The 20,699-nt window shown below is 41.9% G+C and overlaps 1 protein-coding gene across 1 annotated transcript; it reads right to left on the bottom strand.

The window, feature by feature from the left end:
- Nucleotides 1-16,450: 16,450 nt before the first annotated feature.
- On the bottom strand, nucleotides 16,451-20,489 carry lrrtm4l2 (leucine rich repeat transmembrane neuronal 4 like 2). The gene is made up of 2 exons (XM_079555356.1): nucleotides 20,144-20,489; nucleotides 16,451-19,772 (listed from the first exon to the last, which is right to left on the bottom strand). The coding sequence occupies exons 1-2, from the start codon at nucleotides 20,145-20,147 to the stop codon at nucleotides 18,148-18,150; spliced, it is 1,629 nt and encodes a 542-aa protein (XP_079411482.1). The 5' UTR covers nucleotides 20,148-20,489; the 3' UTR covers nucleotides 16,451-18,147.
- Nucleotides 20,490-20,699: the final 210 nt, after the last annotated feature.

The following is a 20,699-nucleotide window of genomic DNA, read 5'->3' as shown; positions in this document are numbered from 1 at the left end:
TTGTAAATCTTATACATTTATAATTGTGGTTGCCCTTTGCTTGATTTCCCTGGTGCGGGAGGAGCGGAGCTGCTACAGAAACAGGAGGAATAAATCATATAAACAATGAAACGATGATTGCAAATGGAAAAGAGCTGTGTAACGCTTAATTTCTGAATGTGAGCGGCAGTGACAGGAGATACAGAGTCATTCAAGAGGATGTAACAGCATTAATCTATTTTCTGTAAGTGGTTGTGGGCGGCTGGAGCTGGGTGAGGGAGGGGGGCTGTTCGTATCATTTAATTTCATGTAATTTCCTAGTTTACCCCTTCATTCCTCACTGAGATCCTGGCCCAAGACCTGGATGTGGGTCCCCGGCCCGGCAGCAGCCGGTCAGGGCAGTAGGTGCTCCGTGCAGGTTGCTTTGAGGCGCTGACACGAACAGTTAAGTCTGCAAACTGTGAACTCTTGATTGTGATTGCTCAAATCTACCTGTCACTCAGTGACAGAGGCAAACTAATTGGAGAAGTGAATGTGTAAAAGCAGATGGTGGCAATGCTGCATTAAACAAAAAATGACAATATGATGATTTCTCCAAACTAGGAAAGTGATTTGATTCTATACCGTGATGTTTCTCAGCCCCAGCTGGAGCCCATCCAAGCAACAATGGCTCACTGAGAAAAAAGCACTCTCTGCATACACACCGTGGATCCTGTGGCAGGTGTTTACTGTTTATTGTCAGCGTTAGGATTAAGTGGAGTCCAGGAGTCCAACATTTGGGGGGGGAAAAAGAACAGAGATCATCGTCTGAATTTGGAAAAACATAACCACCTCTATTACTTCATAAAGACACAAGTGAAACGAGGAAAAACTTCATGACGACGCAGCAGCTGTGGTTTGAAATGCCTTTCCCGAGCCCAGGCATTTGGATGAGAGGAACTATACGCTTCAATAAAACACGGACATAAACAAAGAATGCGCTGGATTACAAACATGTTGTAAACTGGATTTTATCATGACATGAGGCTGGAGAGACAGGTACTGCACACTCCAAACCCACACATACTGAAATAATATCCCTGAGAGGCAGGAGAGAGGGATGCGGCGAGGTTTGTGTTAAGTGTCAGTAAGTACTAAAATTATTACACTGTCACCAAAGCACAAGCAAAGAATCGGGAAAAATTTTCATTCACAACTTTAGATCTTAAATGGCTCCTCCTAAAGAGCGACTGACTACAACTGTTTCTCACAATCACATAGAAGCGATAACACGATTCGTCCGGTTAGGTGTCTACGTACCTTAAGTTTCATTCATTTTGCATGCTTGTCTCTGGCCAGTGGGTGCTCAGGCTGGACTCATGATTCCAAGGTGCCACTTAAACCACTGCTGTTCTGCCCTGAACCACCTTCCACCAAAAATATAACATTTTAGCTAAAGAGACCCTGCAAAAACAACATTCAACATTTTATCGACTCCTGCTGGCAGCATCCTGGACAGATGGTTTTCTCTTCATGTTTGATGCTCTTAAGGAAAAAATAATTCTGCATCTTTGAAGTTGACTCTACATCTATACTCTCTGGGGCTCCTCTGTGGGCACTGGGCAGGACCAGGGCATGAGGCAGGGACATAGAGAATGCAGATGACAGCTTTTCATGACTGTGGAGCTTAAAAACAGATGCTAACTTTGCAACATAAAGGTCATCCATTTGAACCCTCTAAAGCTGATTGTGTTTTTAAGGTTGGTAGTTCAATTATTATGGCACCAGCAAAAAACAAAAAGACAACATAGAAACAAATAACAAAAATGGTTAACTTTTAGTACTGAAAACCGAAGGAAAAAAAGGTCTTGTGGGTGAAGAGACCCTTCAAGTTTCTTCATTGTCACAGCTGAAATAAAAGAAGAAGCTGCTGGTTTTCCCTGACTCAATGAATTTCTCTATATAGAGTTCATGAACTGTGCTGTTATATTTTATTATTCTCTAGATCAGGGGTCACCAACGTGGTGCCCGCGGGCACCCAGGGGCCCTTTGGGGCATGTCCAGTAGCCCTTGTGACTTTTTCCAAAGTGTAAAACACTTCATTTTCTTGAATCTAATTCTTAAAATTACAGTTATTTCGGTTCTTGTGACTCGGTATGAGTTTAAAATAAAGCTATTTTAATATAGTATGGGGTCAATATCCTATAAGTGAACAGTGTACGTTTAAGTCTTTAGGATTTGTTTTTAACTGGTAGCCCTCGAACAACTTAATGCTCTTAAAGTAGCCCTCAGCTGAAATAAGGTTGGTGACCCCTGCTCTAGATAGTGGATAATGTAGCATATTGAGAGAAAAACCTTTGTGCAAGTATTGAGAAACCATTTATGTAAAAATATATATATCTGAAGATGAGCAATACCCTGTCCATTGCCTGCTATTGTGAGTAATTGTTTGTGAAAAGGTAAAGAGGTCTTTGATGTAATGCTGCTTGGAGTGCCTGTGGTAGATGATTGCAGTAACAGCTGCCATTTTGAGGGATAAATTGTGCACACCAGCAATGAATGTATGTTATTTCTAACCTCTACCAACATAGGTGTTTGTGGCAGCATTTGTCTTCTTTATTCCCTCATGGTTTGCACATTCCCAAAAGTCATCGTGCCGCTTTAAATTTTAATGGCGACATTCTGACACAGGGAGCTAAAAATGCTGCTGTAAAGGTCAAGCTGTTCATGCTACAAATAGTTTCCTAATTACTGAGGTTGTTTGGGGATGTTCTCTGAATTGTAAGCTTGCTTTGTTACAATATCTCGCAAGTGTTTGCATTTTTATTATAAATTTATTGTTAATTGTATAATAAAAAAAACAGCAATGAGCAGATACTGTTTTCAAGGACAAAAAACACGTCATTTACCGTCTACTTCCTACATAGGAAAAATAGGAATGATTTCTGGCGTCATAAATTTCCATTTGTGATCAGCAAATGGTTTCATTCTGTTGTGTGGTTTGAGCCGATGGTTAATTAATGCAAGCCTATTACAGACAAATGTAAAACATGACCAGTCTCTATAGGTTTAATGTCCGCATCTACAGGTCATAAACAGGATTAATACGTGTTCATTTCAGAGCATGATTATTGACTTTGGACAATTTTACCTACAAACTATCTTAGTGAATGCGTCAGGCTTTGCAGATTTAATAGAGAGTGCTAATGGACATAAAGTGTATTTATGTGTATCTATTTTCACTAAATTGCAAGACATTTGTTCTGAGCTGTGCACCCCTCTGAGAGTTAGACAAGGAACTGTCAGTAGACATTTTTTAGTACAATATAATAATAGATGACTACAATTTTATCTGTATAATATTTGCTTGAGAACAGTGTTTTTTGCAGTCGCTTCAATTCCAACACGGTGTTAGGCCTTCCTGTGTGGTGTTTTCTTTTGTTCAAGTGAGCTTTATCAATCTCACCACAATAGGCTACATGCAGTAGATTGAAATAACTTCATTCTTGACGTAAAAAGTATTAAGGTACAAAAGCTAATATTCAAAGATGCGTACACATTATATACACTTTTTTTTTTGCAGATTGAGGCATAGTTTTATGTCCTTGAGAGGGTGGAATGATGGAGGGCGGGCAGGAAAAGGAGAAAGTTCAGCTTTCTGCCTGCCTGATGGATGAAGCTGTCATCTGAGTTGGCTGGACCAGGTCCATACGCAAAGACTCCACAGTCCTCGCTGCACGGTGCATGGGCAAGAAAGGGGCACTGATGATCTTCTCAGCTTCTCTCATTGAAGCTACGACAGGATGCAGTGCAGGCACCACACCACACAGCGGTGCAGCTTGTCAGGGAGTCCGGCTCTTCTCAGTTTGTACAGAGAGAAGTGAAGTTGCTTTGTTGATAGTCAGAGAAGCAGGATGTGCACTCTATGAAAGTCCACAGCAATCTCTTTACTGCACATTTAGTGAGGGATGTGCAGGTCCAGGCTGCTCACCTCACTAGCTGGGGTTCTCCTCTCTGTTCCTGATGAGATCCACCACAGTTACATGCACATTAGGCAACATCTTCAGCTAGGATGATGAACCCCATTTCCACTAGCACTTGTTGCCCAGCGCGGTGCCAGGTTTACCCGTGTCTTGTCGTTTCGGTCATTGCCCAGATCTCATGACCATAGGTGAGGGTAGGAACGTAAATCGACCAGTAAACTGAGCAGGACACCCTCTGGCCCCTGGCTGCACCTAGAAATTCTGTCCATAAAGGTAATGAACTGAACCGGTGACAAAGCGCAGCCCTGGCGGAGACCAGCACTCACAGTCTTACAGGGAACGGACAGCCCTCAGCAGATGGCCCTGTACCCCATACTCCCAGAGCCGCCCCCATAGGGCACCGTTACGGACACCAGATCCACAAAACCCATGGAGGGTTTAGAGTGTATAGAGCTGGACCAGTGTGCTGCGACCAGGACGAACCGCATTGTTCTTCCTGAATCCAAGGTTCGACCCTGGAGCAGTACCTCACTGGGGAGGCTGAGGAATGTGATCCCTCTGCAGTTGGAACACACCCTATAGAATATCCTCCAAAACCTTTTTTTCTTCAGTAAAATTTACAACAAACACCTCAAGATCTGTATGCTTCTGCCAGTCTACTCTTCTCTCTCTCTTTTTTTACTCTTCTTACTTACAGCAAACACTTGAGAATGCACTCTGTTCAGTACTTGAAACTTATGGAGGCCTGCTCTTAGAGACTTCATTTGGCTCAGTTGCTGGAAGGTCTGTAGTAGCATTTATTGCAAACCGATTTTGTTAAAGGCTCTAGCAAACCTATTGGGCTCCTTCTGCTCTCTGATTGTATAATTGTCTTAAGAAACAAAACAAAGTAAATGTGATTGTGGAATTAATCAACATCATTATCAGTAAACACATCTTCTCTGGGGACACAGATTGTCCTATGAAATATTTAGATGAAAAAGAATCCTACCCCACAATGTATTGATTTGTGAACATCAATTTGCAGGATTCTTATTACCCTATGCTTCAGTGGATATTCATTTAAAATTTCAATTATTAACCGCAATGAAATGGAAAATCTCAAGGGTGCAGGTAAAGGGAAAAGCTTTTTGTTTTAGGAATCTACAGAGGCGAGCAATGCGATGGAAACACAATTCAAGGGGAAAAAAAGCTGTAAAAGAGGATGGATGCGCCATAAACAAAAAAGGCTAAAATACAGCTACAAGATGTTATTCTGCCATAGAGATCTGGCCCTCTGACTGGAGATGGGTATAAGTGGACAGATTTTCTGTTTGTAAGTGGCACAGCAGGGAGCGGACAGGAGAATGACAGATGTGTATTTTCTGAGACCACAGATCATTTTTATTTGTCAAACAGTCAAAGGTACCCGAGCGAAAGTGGCCATTTCCCACTAAAGATTTGCTTTGATGACAGTGAGAGGTCTTCATTGCCTGCGCTTTGAAATGAACACAAAGAAGGTGAGGCCAATTGTCCCGTGTCCTCTGGGATCTCTGACAAAGGCTGTACAGCATTAATATTCAAATGGGTTTTTTACAGGTGACATGCGGCGCACAAAAGATGGACTCAGGAAGTTATCCTCCTGGAAAACTTTTTGTCGCCACACAGCCGCTTACTGTCATACCTCACTGAGCCGCTTCTGTGGCCTGGAGCAATTTATTTGAATTTATTGACTTGGTACAGAGTTTTGACCAGGCTGTAGAAAAGTAAGGTGCATTGTAAATATTATATCAGTAAAAGCTGAACATGTACTGAGCCTTTTATTGTAGAGTTTGGGTTTTTTGAGGGAAAAAGTTAACTTTTTGCGTTCAATTGTATTAGATTGAAAGGCTGAAGTTTAAAGTGAAATCCATGAACCATAATAGTCAAAGCAATATTTTGAAATCAATAGTAAAAATCCATCAAAAAACAGGATATTTCAATATAGGGGTAACATTTTTGATTTGTCTACTGTCTTTTAATGCATCTTTATAAGAAAAGGGATTTTATAGAACACTTTTTTTTTTTTCTATTTTCGACTGGCTTTTTAATTAGCTATTTTCTGTTTAAGAAGGGGGACCGGAGGCATCACACTCCTCAGCCTCCCCAGTAAGGTCTACTCCAGGGTGCTGGAGTGGAAGATCCAGCCGATAGTCAAACCTTGGATTCAGGAGAAAGTGCCGTTGGATGTTGTTCTGTTGGCTTCATCAAATCAGGACCTTCAACGTGCACTGGGGCAGTTTGCAACCGAGTGTGAAGCGGCTGGGATGAGGTTTAGTTTAGTTTAGTTTAGTTTAGTTTAGTTTAGTTTAGTTTAGTTTAGTTTAGTTTAGTTTAGTTTAGTTTAGTTTAGTTTAGTTTAGTTTAGTTTAGTTTAGTTTAGGATCCCCATTAGCTGTGCTTCACAGCCAGCTAGTCTTCCTGGGGTCCTTGTTAAAAGCATACATGTACAAAATATAGTCAATATGACAGATAACAGACAAATAAGTACATTAGAAATACAGTTCAGTTATTTGAACAAAGGAAAATACAACAAATACAACAAGTACAATGTAAAGTTGACATCACTATGCTTCCTCAAAGATAATCAACACCGCCTCACCAATTGTTCTTTAAAAACAGATTTGAACCAGGTTTAGTGGCATGGTGTTCCATTCCCTCATAGCTCTCAGGGCAAAAGTGCTTTTGAGCAAATTTGCATTTGCTTTGGGAATTAAAGACCGTTCTGATGCATGTCTAGTGTTGTAGCCATGTGACTCTGTTGTTATTAAACTGACTTAATAAAAACATGGGGTATTGAGTTTTAATATTTTCCAAGTAGAGAATCACAGTGAAGCTAAAGCTTGATCTTTCACCTTAAGCCAGCCCAGATCGGAGTGCATAGTTTTTACACTGGTTCTGTAAGAGCAGTTCAGTACCATACTGGCAGCTTTATTCTGCATCAGTTGCAGTCTTTCTAGATCTTTACTTTTAGCGTTGGCCTATATAAGCTTGCAATAGTTGAGAGATGATTAAAGTTCTTACAACAATCTTGGCCATATGCACTGGCAGAAACTGACAGCATCTTCTTCTGCAGCTAAAGATGTTCCCATATTTTTGTCATAAATTCAACATCTTGACCAAGACAACTTATTGTCCGGACAGATACCTAAGCTTTGCCTCTGTATCCTGCTCTATAGACGTGTTTTTTATTGACAAATTTAGCTTAGTTGAGCCAAGCAGTATACTTTTTGTTTTTGAAATGTTTATGTATTTGAAGCTGCTGGTGCCTCTGGAGTCTCTCGAACATCAAGGTGTAGGAGTGGCTTGCAGTTGTCCATAAACCTTGTCTATCTGGTGTCCCCTAAACTGATGAATGCTTATGAACAGAAACGGCTGCAGTGGGCCCAGAAATACATGAAGACTACATTTCAAACAGTCTTGTTCGCTGCCCTGACCTCAACCCAATTGAGACCCTTTGGAGCCTCCTTAAATAAAACATCTATGAGGATGGGAGGCACTTCACATCCAAACAGCAGCTCTGGGAGGCTATTCTGACATCCTGCAAAGAAATCCAAGCAGAAACTGATATTATATTCATTTGTTGAAAAAAAAAAAAAAAGTTATCATCGGGAGGTTTTTTCAATCATATTCAAATGATCCCCGAAACAGTTAAAGACTTGAAAATGATGCTGACTGTCATTTGAGATGACAATTTAGAAAATCTGAGAAAAATATCATTTGCCTAATAATTTGGAACACAGTGTGAGAACGGGGGACGCTCACCACCTGCTGCCGATGCTTTTTTGGACATTATGTTTGCCTGGATACTCAATTCACCTGAACTTTACATTGTCTTATTGACTGTTCTGTTTTATTGCCTTAATGTTTAGTGCAGCCCTATGAGGCAACTCCTGTTGTGATATTGGGCTGTACAAAACCATTGATTGATTGATTGATTGATTGATTGATTGATTGATTGATTGATTGATTGATTGATTGATTGATTGATTGATTGATTGATTGATTGATTGATTGATTGATTGAATGCAGTACAAGTAGAGTATCCTTTTCTATAAGCATGTTGGAAGCTTGATTATACTGTAAGTCATGTTTTGAAAAGTAGGACTGTATTTGATCAAATATGACTTTAAAAAAAATCTTGCTGAAAACAGGTAACAAACAAATAGGCCGACTATTAGTGCCAGAAAAAAGGTTTCTCTTATCTTTAGTCAAGGCCTGCTTCCACGCTTTTGGAGTCTGTTTTCAGACTATAATTAAGTATGTGACAAATTGGATGAGTGATACAGTCAGCTGCAAGGTAAACTAGAAATGGTTTGCATAAACGGTTTAAAATGTATAAAGTGGTTAATTTGCATAAATTGTTAATATTGCATAAACTTTTATATTCCATAAACTGGTCAAACTGTTGAAATGGCCTCAGTGCTTGATTGGCAGAAGCTGCACAAATGGCTGAAAGGCTTGGAGTCTCCCGATTGGCTGGATTCCCCCATACACACCAATGCAAAAATGTCAAACTCTCATATAAAAAACTGGAAATCTGCAGAAGGCCAATTTTTTCTCAAAACCCACAAGTTGCAGAAGCTGAACATGCACAAAGTGCAGAAATTGCATAAAATGCAGAAAAAAGTGCAGAAAAGCATGGATTTGCGGCAGCCCCATTATAAGTCAATGGGAAAAATCTCCGACATTTTGGCCGATTGCGGAAAAAACGTAAGTTGCAGAAGTCCCAAAAGTAATAGCACCCTTCTCCTCAACATGCGGAACATTTTGATGCAAAACTTGCATAAATTGCACAAAGCATGAAGGTGCTGAAAGCTGGAGAAAATCGGGAAAAAGATGGAAGAGGAATAATAATAAAGAACATGAAAACCAATAATTGACTGCGGAAGAATTCCGCAGTCAATCAATAAAGAACATGAAAACCAATAATTGACTGCGGAAGAATTCCATGCAACTGCATGCAGTTTAAAGTTTTCTAACAGTTGTTCTCAAGTAGGTTCTCCAGCATGAAAAGGTGGCATCCCCTCTCTAGGTCAGTGGGGGGTCCTTGCCTCAAGTGGAGTTTAAGTATCAAGTATCTCAAGTCTTGTTCACATGGGAGGGACGGATGGAGCGTGCGATTGATAGACAGATCGGTGCAGCGTCGGCAGTGATGTGTTTGCTTTATCAGACTGTTATGGTGAAGAGATCGATTTACCGATCGATTTACGTTCCTACCCTCACCTATAGTCATGAGATCTGGGTAATGACCGAAAGGACAAGATCATAGATACAGGCGGCTCAAATGGCTTTCCTTCACTGGGTGAGTGGGCGCACCCTTCGAGATAGGGTGAGGAGCTCGGAAACTCTAAATGGCTTAATTTTCAAATGCTTAATCTGATGCTTAAATTGAAATACACATTTTGAAAGCACAGGCTCAGGGCGTGATTATATAATCAATTATGATTTATTCGTTTGCAACAGTTGGAGATTCTCTCTCTTTCTGCCTCATGGAGAATTACAAGCGCTGCTTTAGTAATAACCCTAGGGTTGTGTCACTGGTACATTGGTCACCGGTCTAACGCCAATAACATGATAAATGTTTTATTAAGTTTAATATAAATGGTCAAACGAATGTCTGGTTGAGCGTACGCACGGGCCTACTTTGGTGCAGTAAATCAGTGTGCACACCCATAAAACGAAAACAGCTACTTAACTGTTTTCTATAAACAAACCACACATGCCTTCAAGTGCCACAACACCAAACCTAATCTGCGTGTTATGGTGACATGCACCAGGGAGCTCACCCATGTGCCAGATGTTGTCAGATCATATGATTCCACTTTGACGAAGTTCTGAAGAAAAATCCCATTTTCCACGTGTTTCCTGGTAAAGTCCAGAGGAAACGCTGGCGATCCTCGTTTCCCAAAGTCCATCTAGTTCTAATCGTATCCAAAACTGGTACCTACACCGCGCCACACATTAGCCACTGCTCCAAAACGCAAATGCGTCAAACGACACGGCACGATGCCGTATCTACAAACTTGTGAAGACTCAACAACGTGACGTAAATCAGACCTTGGCAAACCCTGGCCCGGGGTTGGTGCCGTGACCACCAGCACTGACAGGCTCAACATGGCTCTGTCTTTGTCAAACGGAGTATAAGGCTAAACTAAGAAAACAGGAGGCGCATCGTTAAATGAATGATGGCTGTCCACAAAAGGACCATGTGCATCCTTTTTTAACGTCTATGTGGTGGATTCGCTCTCGCTGGTGGGCCACGGTGGTGGGCAGTGGGTCTCACGTCAAAGTTGATGCCATTCTGCACTTAGCCATAATTGCGTTAACGCGACCCAGACAAAAGCACGTGTTCACCCCCACCACCCTTCCCTTGCCCTCGGAGTCTGGTTGGAGGATAAGGATTGTTTTACACAACATCGCCATTGGCCATGGGTGTCTGTCCTGCACACTTATTGCACTAGGACTGGCTCTGCAAGATCTGAAAGTCTGCCCCTAAGAGCAAAAAGTTACGTTAAAGTCTGCTTTTAGAAACACAAGATGGGGCCCTCTGAGCTGGCCTGGTGCCGCCTCGGGATCCCTCTAGAACAGCTGGAGGAAATGTTCCTGGATAGGGAAGTCTGGACATATCTGTTGAGACTGCTGCTGCCGCAACCCGACCACGAAATAAATGGATGGATGGGCATAGCTATTTTGTAAAAAAAATAAAATTGGGTGATTCATCAGACATACACAGAAAAAATGTGTCCTTAAAGGAATAGGCCACCGTTTTTATATACTAAGATATGTTCTTACCTAACCTTAGCCAAGTTAATATATCCCCGTCTGGTCTTTGTCCGTGCGCTCTGTCACGCAAACGGAGCACATACGCAGCCTCTCCCACATGTCATATAGCTCCAAAAAAGCTCACGATAGAAGCTACCAAGCTCCTCCACGAGTTCCCTATTTAAATAAAGTTACGTGAAGTGTTTTCATGCAAAGTATATTTACACAGAAATGTAACATGTCGATTTTATAAGCAGATAAAAAGGGGTACTATATTGTGAGGCGTAATGATACGAGGAGCAAAACGTCCGCGCAGTAACTCCTAAAGACTTCCCCCGCTCACTTCCATCAATAGAAGCTGCGTGACTTGTAGAGAGCTAGCAGAGAACAGTTGAAGAAGCGTCAAGTTTTAGCACGATAACTTGTGAACAATGCCTTTTACGTGCATCGTGCCGGGCTGTGATAACAAGCAGAAAGTACTGTATAGTGTAGTAATGTTTCACAGATTTCCAACTCACCCCGGACGACACAGGACTCAGGACCTCGACCATGAGGTAGGAATGCGCAAGCACTTTCCGAAAATATATTTTCTGCTTGTTTTAAAAGGCTCTCTACAAGTCATGCAGCTTCTATTGACGGAAGTGAGCGGGGAAGTCTTTAGGAGTTACTGCGCGGACGTTGTGCTCCTGTATCATTACGCCTCACAATATAGTGCCCCTTTTTATCTGCTTATAAAATCGACATGCTACATTTCTGTGTAAATATACTTCGCATGGAAACACATCACGTAACTTTATTTAAATAGGGAACACGTGGAAGAGCTTGGTAGCTTCTATCGTGAGCTTTTTTGGAGCTATATGACATGTGGGAGAGGCTGCGTATGTGCTCCGTTTGCGTGACAGAGCGCACGGACAAAAACTAGACGGGTATATATTAACTTGGCTAAGGTTAGGTAAGAACATATCTCAGTATGTAAAAACGGTGGCCTATTCCTTTAAAAGAGTGAAGTGCTGAAAAGGTATATATTTTTCTTTTCATAGAGCTCAATCTCTCACATTCAAACCTCCACAGGCTCAATCACCCTTGAAAAATCTCATCCAGTCAGTGGTTAATGGCTGAGTGAGACCGCGGGCAGAACAATAATGAAGTGGACAAACCCCCATGCATTAGCATTAACTGTATAGTATTATGCATTTAAGCTGGAGAGATTTATAGTCTCTATATAGTAAGAAATGGAAGCACCCCTTGGAATTTGCAGTGTTTTCAGGTTGAACTGTACATAGTGTGTTCTCATGGGACTGTGCTTATCTGCTCCAGGAAACTTATGGCACCATACAATAGACCTCGATTAACTGGAGGCATTTTTCATCTCTGAGTCGCACGCAACGTTTTCTCAGCCTCCAACACGGCATTGTGTGTAGTATTATTTTCTTTTGTAGAGTCAATAGCGTATGCTTAACTTATATCTCCAATAATGCTGACCCCAGCTGTTCTTTCTGCCATTAGCCCTTTACACTGCACAAGCCTGAACTGTGGCTGCTGTTATTTTCAGTACTATTCTATTAGCCTATAGTGTCAAAAAGTCTGCAATACTTCAATATTGGGCCTATGAGCAAATGAGGAGAGAACAAATGCTCTTGCTGCAGGGAGAGTGAGAGGAGTGGGGGATGACAACTTACAACTCAAAGCTGACTAGAGAAATTAGCAAAAGGGCTTGTGTACAAATAAGCATCTCTTCTCACTTGAGCCGCCTGGAATCTGTCTGAATGAGAATGTTTGAAAAAAGGCTATTCATTTGAAACTTCTGCATGATATAGCCAACTGTTATTTCTAATATAATCAACCTTTTGCAAATGACCTGTTTTCTAAATTACTTATTCCTAACTAACTGTGTACCAACAGCTCACAACACTCACTTCATTTTGGATGTGGTCACTCGGGTTATTCATGTATGGGTGCACCTAATCAAAGTGCATTACTTTAGAAATGCTCCAACGTGAAGTATTTTACTATTACCTAACAATATACAGCTCTGTACACATGCAACACATGCACTACTGATATATTTATTCAAAGATAAAGTTAAAGTTATGTAACAGCTGCCAGAAAGTACTGTTTAAAAAATAATAAACATAATAAACATTTCAATAAACACACATCACTCATCTTTTTGATTATGTTTTAAACATATTTAAAAAATCCCCACAAATCAGAGATCAGCAACATTGACCACAGCTCTCTATCAGCATCAATTTCTGACCAGTGCACAGAAAATCTGAAGAATTGCTTTTGCTCACTCACAATATGACGAATCAAACACTAATTACACCATATGCCAGAACTTGAAACAACAAATCATTCGTCCTCTCTGTGTTCGTTTTCTCTATGCCCTTGTTAATATTCCCTTTGGCTTGTGGGGAGGAATTAATCACATACTATGCATGCAGGCAGGGAGGTATAAATATATGGATATGAATTCATTGGCTGCGTGCCGTACTCATGCCCTGAGGGTGTGAGAAAAAACTTGAAGCATGTTTGGACGATGAATGACTGAGATCATGCATATCCACATGACCTTTGACCTATCTTTATGCACTGCAGACTGGAGAGATGAAAATGCGCTCATAGCACCAGGCCGGGACATCGCACCACGGGCCAAACACAGTAATGAACACGCATGACATCACACACACATTGCAACGGCTATTTTGACGAGGCCGAAGGGTTATGTTGAAGCGCTCAGGCCCTGAAGCACATTGTACAATTTGCTGACATTTTCCTGCTGCCTCTTTCACAATAATCTGTCCTGTGGAAATCCTTAGCTTACATTCATACACCAGTATAGTGCCTTGCCCAAGGACACCACGACTTACACTGGAGCTTCTGGATAGGCCTTTGGATAGATGGGTGAAGCTTTGCCACTAAGCTGCTCACTATGTGCACTGCCACAAAGTGCATTCGAGTGCCAAGTGGTGATGGAAAATCACGTGAATTGTGTTGAGCATTTATGCTGCTGATCAGTTTCATTATGGCTCAAAGCTAAACAAAGCAGAGAGCATTCTGTATCTCCAGCATATCAATGTAGGTATCTGCGTCTGGACTATGGAGGTGCACCCTGAGTTAGGGCTGAACGATTTGGACACAATTTCATATCTCGATATTTAAGCCAGATCTCGATATTAATACCATACGATATAAATATGGGTTCACTGAAAACCAAGCATTTTTCAGAAAAACAAAAACATCATAATACAATTGAGCGCAGTTTTGTTGATAAAAAAAATAAAATATCTTGAATATCTCGATATACATATATACATATATGTTTCAGCCCTACTCCTGAGTTATAGTCATGTAATTGTGCTCCCGTACAGTGAACATTGTATTTCAATCAAGTCGTCCTATAATAATCTCCTTTTCCTTTCCACTTTTTATATCTATAGGGTTACCACTAAGGCTGCATGATATTGAAGTAACTTCGATATGTGACACCACTGTGCAATATCGTGAAAACTAGATTATTGCGATATTTCACTAAACCATTTCAACACAATATGGTCCATTCTAATTAAACACAAATTGTAAGTAACTTGTTTTTCAGCAAATTGTGTCAAAACAAGACTTATTTCAAATTGAAATAAAACAGGAATTATTTAACTAAAACTAGAACTTTTAGTGATGCTGCATATATTGTGTCTTACCCCCAATACGGATATTGCATCACCTAATATCACGATATGATACGCAATATATTGTGCAGCCCTAGTAACCACAGTCAGTCGTCTTGCCTTTTCAGAACTACTTAATACAGGCTTTGGACTGGCATCAAGTTTATTGATTTGGCAACATCAAAACCTGCACGCATCGGCCCCTCTGACCAACAACCACTCATTCACACATCACTTTCACAGTGGGTGAAGTGTCCTGCCCAAGGACACATTAAAAGTCTGCACTGGCAGGAGCTGCAATTTTAATGTCAGAAGCGAGTGACACTCTCATTTTGCTTTTCAGATTAATAAACTTTCCATTATGGAGTCCCAAAGTGCACAAATTGACTTTGTACTCTTGAGTACCTCTTCATAATATATGAGAAGCACAAGAGCCTTGTAAAACGTGTTGAAAGCAGCACGGTGCAGAGTAAATGTAATTAGAAAATCCCAGACTGCCTTTGAATTGGAACAAAAACGTTCTCTTTTTTTCTTGTCCAGAAAAAGACGCTGTCGTGGTCTGCCTGGCTTAGCACGGGCACGTATGTCCCCTGGCGCAATTTCATTTACTCTCATAGCAGTCAACAAGCCGTGAGAATGAAAAAGGAAAGAAAGAATGAAAAAAGGGAGAAAGAATATGGAAAACTGCTTGCTGTAGGAAGAGCGGTGAAAGGGAGAGAGGAGCGAATGGGACAGACCAAGGTAGTGAAGTATTCCTAATAGAACATCTGCCTTGACCCGTAACACCCACAGCTCCTCTCAGTAGCTGCTCCCGTTTCCTCTGTGGCTAAAATGAATTATTTCCAAGCTTGTGATTGTATAAAAAGCAAACTCGCCTAATCTGCCCTTTGTTTCAGTGAACAGCAAAGAACATGCCTTGGCTCCATTTTCGATTCAAAGCTAGTTTACAACCAGCGTGGCAAGATAGTACGAAGCCGCTCATTTATTAAAATGTTTTTGTACAAAAGAAGACGGTTTGTCAGTGGCTAAGCCAGGGCTGCTAAATTCTGAGCTGAAGGAGCCTAGATGGAATAAATAATGTCCATACTTCGCCAACAGAGGATAGAGAGAGGAAGCCAGGAAACACTACATAAACAGCACGTGACGAGAAATCTGTCTACTATAGCCCAAAACAGCAGCGCATCCAATAAAACATTTGAGCACAGCTTGAGTATATGGGTTGTCTCTGTATTCAACATATTCTGACCAGCACACAGGTTCACCAAAGTTTTGTTCTTTAATCATACAGTCATTACATTGAATGCCTCACATTATCTTTTCACAAATGATACATATCTAAAATAATACAAAATCCTTTATGGATAATCGACATCGTTATTGAGCTCATTTGGACTCTTCAAAAAACTGGCTATTAAAAATGTACAGCGTCAAGAAAGCCACTAGGAAAAAATATGTAAAGCAAAAATGGGAGTGCAGACATGGATCTCTGCAAGATGTGAGTTTTTATCCTCACTATAATTCTTTTTTTTTTCAAACTAAATATTGAATTGCTTTATCCTTGAACAGTTCTGTTTTTTTGGCTACGTTCTGAGACTGTGATTGACCAAACTAGGTGCGCTTGATCCAGTCAGCTGCAAAACTGTTATTTGAATGAAATTATAAATTGAGCCATTCTAGATTGATATTACTGTGCTAATGTTATTTGTTCCGGCTCAATCTGGCGTTTGCTGAGTTATTTTAGATATGGTACCGGTGTCACAATGGTAAAAATGAACTGGTCCTTGCCCTTTAATGAGACTTCTATTTAAGAGGTAATAGCTTTTTTCCACTAAGCCACAAAACGGTTTCATCTCATAATGGAGGGGGGCCCATGACCGAGCTTCACAATACTGACAACAAACAGACATCATGTACTTTCCCACCAAGCCAGAAGTCTTTGCACATGATTGATTGATTTGCATTTAAAAAATAAATTAAAAAATCCTAAGGTCCTTTAAATAACATTCCATAGCGCTTGTCTGTAATGACTTTTGCATTTTTTTGTCATGCACAACTGTAGGATATCAGGAACAGATGCTCCAAGGCTTTATTCCACAGACTTTTCAATAGAAATGAAATGTCTGTGTTCTGGCACCACTTTGAATAGAGCAGTCCGTTCAAAACACAGTCAACCTTGTTCAATATTGGAGATGTAGCCTGATGCCCTTTAATTTATAGCAGTGGTTTTCAGCTGGTGGGTTGGGACCGAGCGGTTTTCAGTGGGTCACACACCTGTCACTCTGAACATTTCTTTCAATATTTATCTACTAGAAAGGTATGAAGACACAACCTCAGTCAGTTGAACTGTTTCAGAGTCACTTTGATCAGGATTTCAGCTTCATAGGCTTTGTTAATGTTTGCTCCACAGTAATGTTTGGGTGATTCTGGTATTTTACATAAATTACATAATTGGATTCTTGTTTGGGCCGGGACTTGTCCTTGGGTGATGGCTTTTTCCCAATGCCATGCTAGTTGAGAACTACTGCTTCACAGGGTTTGGCAGTTTACTTTAGAGTCCTTTTAAAACAGAAATGTGTTTGTTAAAACCTTAAGTCAAAGGCTTTGTTCCTAATGTACAGCAAAAATGTGTATAAGCTCTGACACATTTTTCTTTTCTAAAAGTGTTTCAAAGGGTGCTTTATGGTTTGGCTTTGGGTATTTGCATGCTGTTCCTTTTATCTAATCCTCCACATAAAACAATTGGTTGCCTGTTGCAGTGTATCAACAATGTAGCAATGTGACACATAACAAACTGAGAGAAGAGTTTCAATTGCCATTCTGAAAAAGTAAGTTCATTGTTCATGTTCTACAAAGTAAAACAATGTAGCACATGACATACCCATTCAATGTAATGTCATAATAATCCTTGAAAACAATTAATTTATACAACAGTAATAAAAATGTGCCACTACTCTAAAGTGCACATCACAGTCGCTCAAAGATTTCTTAATGGAAAATAATCGTATTATGGTTTAGCGATATTGAAGCAAACTCCACATCTTTTTCATTTTTATAATTTTTTTCACCTTCATTTAACCGGGAAATTCTCACTGAAAATCAGATTATCTTTTTTCAGGGGCGGTCTAGCCCTAGAGGGGAAACTACTGTACATGTTTTAGTGGTACAGAGATTGGAACACCCAGGGGAAACCTGCGCAGGTTGTGTTACATTGTGGATACACTTGATTGAAAGGAAACAGTGGTATAACCAAAGAATAGTTCAAGCTTCAACGTGAAAATGAACACAACCAGCACAGACCTAATGCCACAGACAGATGCACACATGTACCCCAAAATGCGCCCATACTGCCCCAAAGCGTTACAATAGAAATCAAATTCAGTCGGTATAAATTGGCTTTCCTGGATCCAAAAGTCTATGGCAATATCAGGTGACAATGTTAGGGTCAGTCCCGCTGCTACTGAGTGGTTTCCACAGTCGCACGTACAGGTCCAGTCATTACCTCTCCTCTTCCACGGCCAACCTGCATGACCCCATCGCTGCACTGTGTCAATCCGCTCAGCAATTAGCCTTGCTCCAAATATATCCCCCAGTTTCTCTCTCCGCGCCCCTTTTCTTTTCCTTGCACATAATTATATCACACGATGCCCCTGAAGTACTTCCTTCAATGCTGTAAAAATCCATCACCGTGTATTAAGAGATAAAAAGTATTCCATCTCTGCCGGGCAACTTCTCTTTAAGGCTGACTGAACTGGCTCTCAGACCTCACACTCAATGGATCCCGATATGGTGCAAGTGCAAGGCCGCCCCTCATTCCCCACGGAGTCCATTGTCTCAGAATTGGAATGGTAGCTTAGATAATATTCCTGTAGTTGGGAGTTTAGGTCCTGCTCCTGCTTGAGGGACTTTTTCCTCCGCTTGTGGTTGACGGAGTGCTGCTGCAGCTGCCTCATGGTGTTGGGATAGCGCCTCCACGAGACATAAATAACCAAGAGAATCAATGACAGGGACAGGAACAGGGCAACGCTCCCCGCAATGATTTTGTGGAAAGACATGTGTTCGAACTGTAACTCGGGGATGAATGTAGTGGGGGTTAGGGTGTTGAAAGGGAAAATGGTCCTTGTGAAAGCGGTGGGCTCTTTAGTGGTCTTTCGATCCGTGCTGATGTGATAGACAGGGGGAGGGGTCAGAATCTGCACCGTAGCTTCAGGGGCACCCAACTCTGGGGGCTCCGTGGGGAAAAACAGCCCTGTGGTGTTGGTAGCCGCTGTTGACGTGAGAAGCAAAAGTAGAGCAGTGGTGGAGAGCACATTGTCAGGGCACATTGAGTGGTTCCTTATGGCGTCCACCACTCGTTCGCCCTGCGCTCTCTTGGGACCGCTGCAGATCATGCTGATGTCTTTGGCGTCCCGGATTGTTAGCAGCCAGCCCATTAGCGGACAGATGCTCGGGCTACAGTCCCAAGAGTTTCCCGCCAAACTGATAGTGGTGAGAGAGGTCCAAGCTGCCACTGCCTCCACGGGGACACTGCTGAGTTTGTTGGACTCGAGATTCAGGAACTGCAAGTTCGGCATGCACTGAAATACCACCGGGTCCAGCGTTTGGATATCATTCCCCGAAAGGTCTAGCTTTAGCAGCTTTTGCCAAATCCAGCGCTCGCCCTGGCTGATCGATCGGATGCGGTTCCACTGGAGGTAAAGGGCCTGCAAGTTGGTGAGGCGCGGGAAAAGAAAGAAATTAATCCGGGAAAATTGATTGTGCTCCAAATGAAGCTCTTTCAGTTTAAACAATCCCAAGAAAGTCGTTCGCGTAAGACTCCGCAAGCGATTGTAACCCAAATCCAGAAACTCCAAGCTCCGGCACTCCAAAAATGTACGGACAAAGATTTGCTTGAGACCATTTGAGCGAAGGTGAAGGTTCTGCAGTTTCCTGAGGCCATAGAAGTGCCCTGGGTGGATGAACTGGAGCTGATTGTAGGATAGGTCCAGATTCCGAAGATTGGGTATCGCACTGAACGTATTGTTATGAAGATGGCTTATTTTATTGGAACTTAGTATGAGTTCCTTCAGCCTACGCACGCCATGAAAAGCCAAAGCATCCACAGTGTTGATGGAGTTGTGGTCCAGGTAGAGCCAGATGAGTTGGTTAAGGTGGGCGAACTGGTACGGCAGCAGTCCGAGGAGGTTGTTGTAGCGCAGAGACAGTCCCTGGCAGCTCACCGTGATGTTCTCCGGCACGTCCAGGAAGATGCCCGACTCGCAGTAGACTATCTTGCCTTCGCAGCGGCAACTGGCTGGGCACATCTTCTCCCCCTCGCTGAGCAGGAGCAAAACGGCTGCCTGCACCAGGAGACAAGAGAACCTCCAGTCCGGCATCACAGAACCTATAGGGAAGAGGGGATGGTGGTGGTGGGGCACAGAGACGAAAATCAAAACTCCAACGACCATTTAAAAGGAAGCAACCACCCAGACATCTTACAGTCTTTCAAGCATCGTGTGCAAAGCAGAAAGCTGGAAGTCCGTGTCTCACACATAAAAAAAAAAAACTGCTCATGAAGAATTAATGAAAGACATGAAATCACTTTTTTAGGTTGCATTCTAAAAGATTTATATCCGGACAGGCGAAAATAATGGTTAAAGACGTGTTTACAAATGCAGTCTGACATTATGGCATGACTAACAGCGTCTTTATCCTGAATTAGCCTGAAGAGGTTGAAACTGTGTCACAATATTTCTAAAGGAGCCGATGACTTACCCATGCCTCACACACACAAGAAGTAATCCTCTGAAATAGCCGGATAAGGAGCGCATTAAACTGCTGTCACCGGAGGAGCTCGCCAGTTCACACGCACATCGCCTCCCAAAGCGTGCGGATCTAGCATCACTTTTCCTCTCTTTTCAATTAGAGCGAGAGAATTATACACAAGTTCTCCCGTAGATGGTCCATAAGGGTCCTCGCCATGGTTACGCGCAGAAATGGGATGCGCTTCATAGTTGGAGCTGACTACAGTGTGTGTATGTGTGTGCGCAATAGCAGCTTCTGTGGAGTCTGAGCGCGAGCGGACCCCCCCTTCCTCCCCGCTGCACTCCTCTCGACGTGCAGTCTGCCTCTCTCCTCCTCTCTCTCTCTCTCTCTCTCTCCCTCTCTCTCTCTTTCTCGCTCCCTCGTTCGCATCCCTTCCTCTCTCCGCCTGTCCCCTTCCTCCCCTCACGTGTGGGCGCTTTTAAGGGCACACATTTGTTTGGCAATCAAGCTCATTTGCGCTGCGTAATAATCGCCAATTATTTGATCAAGTAGCTGATGATGATGA

The sequence above is a fragment of the Gobius niger genome, assembly GCF_951799975.1.
Source record: "Gobius niger genome assembly, chromosome: 1".
Lineage (NCBI taxonomy): Eukaryota > Metazoa > Chordata > Actinopteri > Gobiiformes > Gobiidae > Gobius > Gobius niger.
This window is presented reverse-complemented; position numbering and strand designations above follow the sequence as displayed.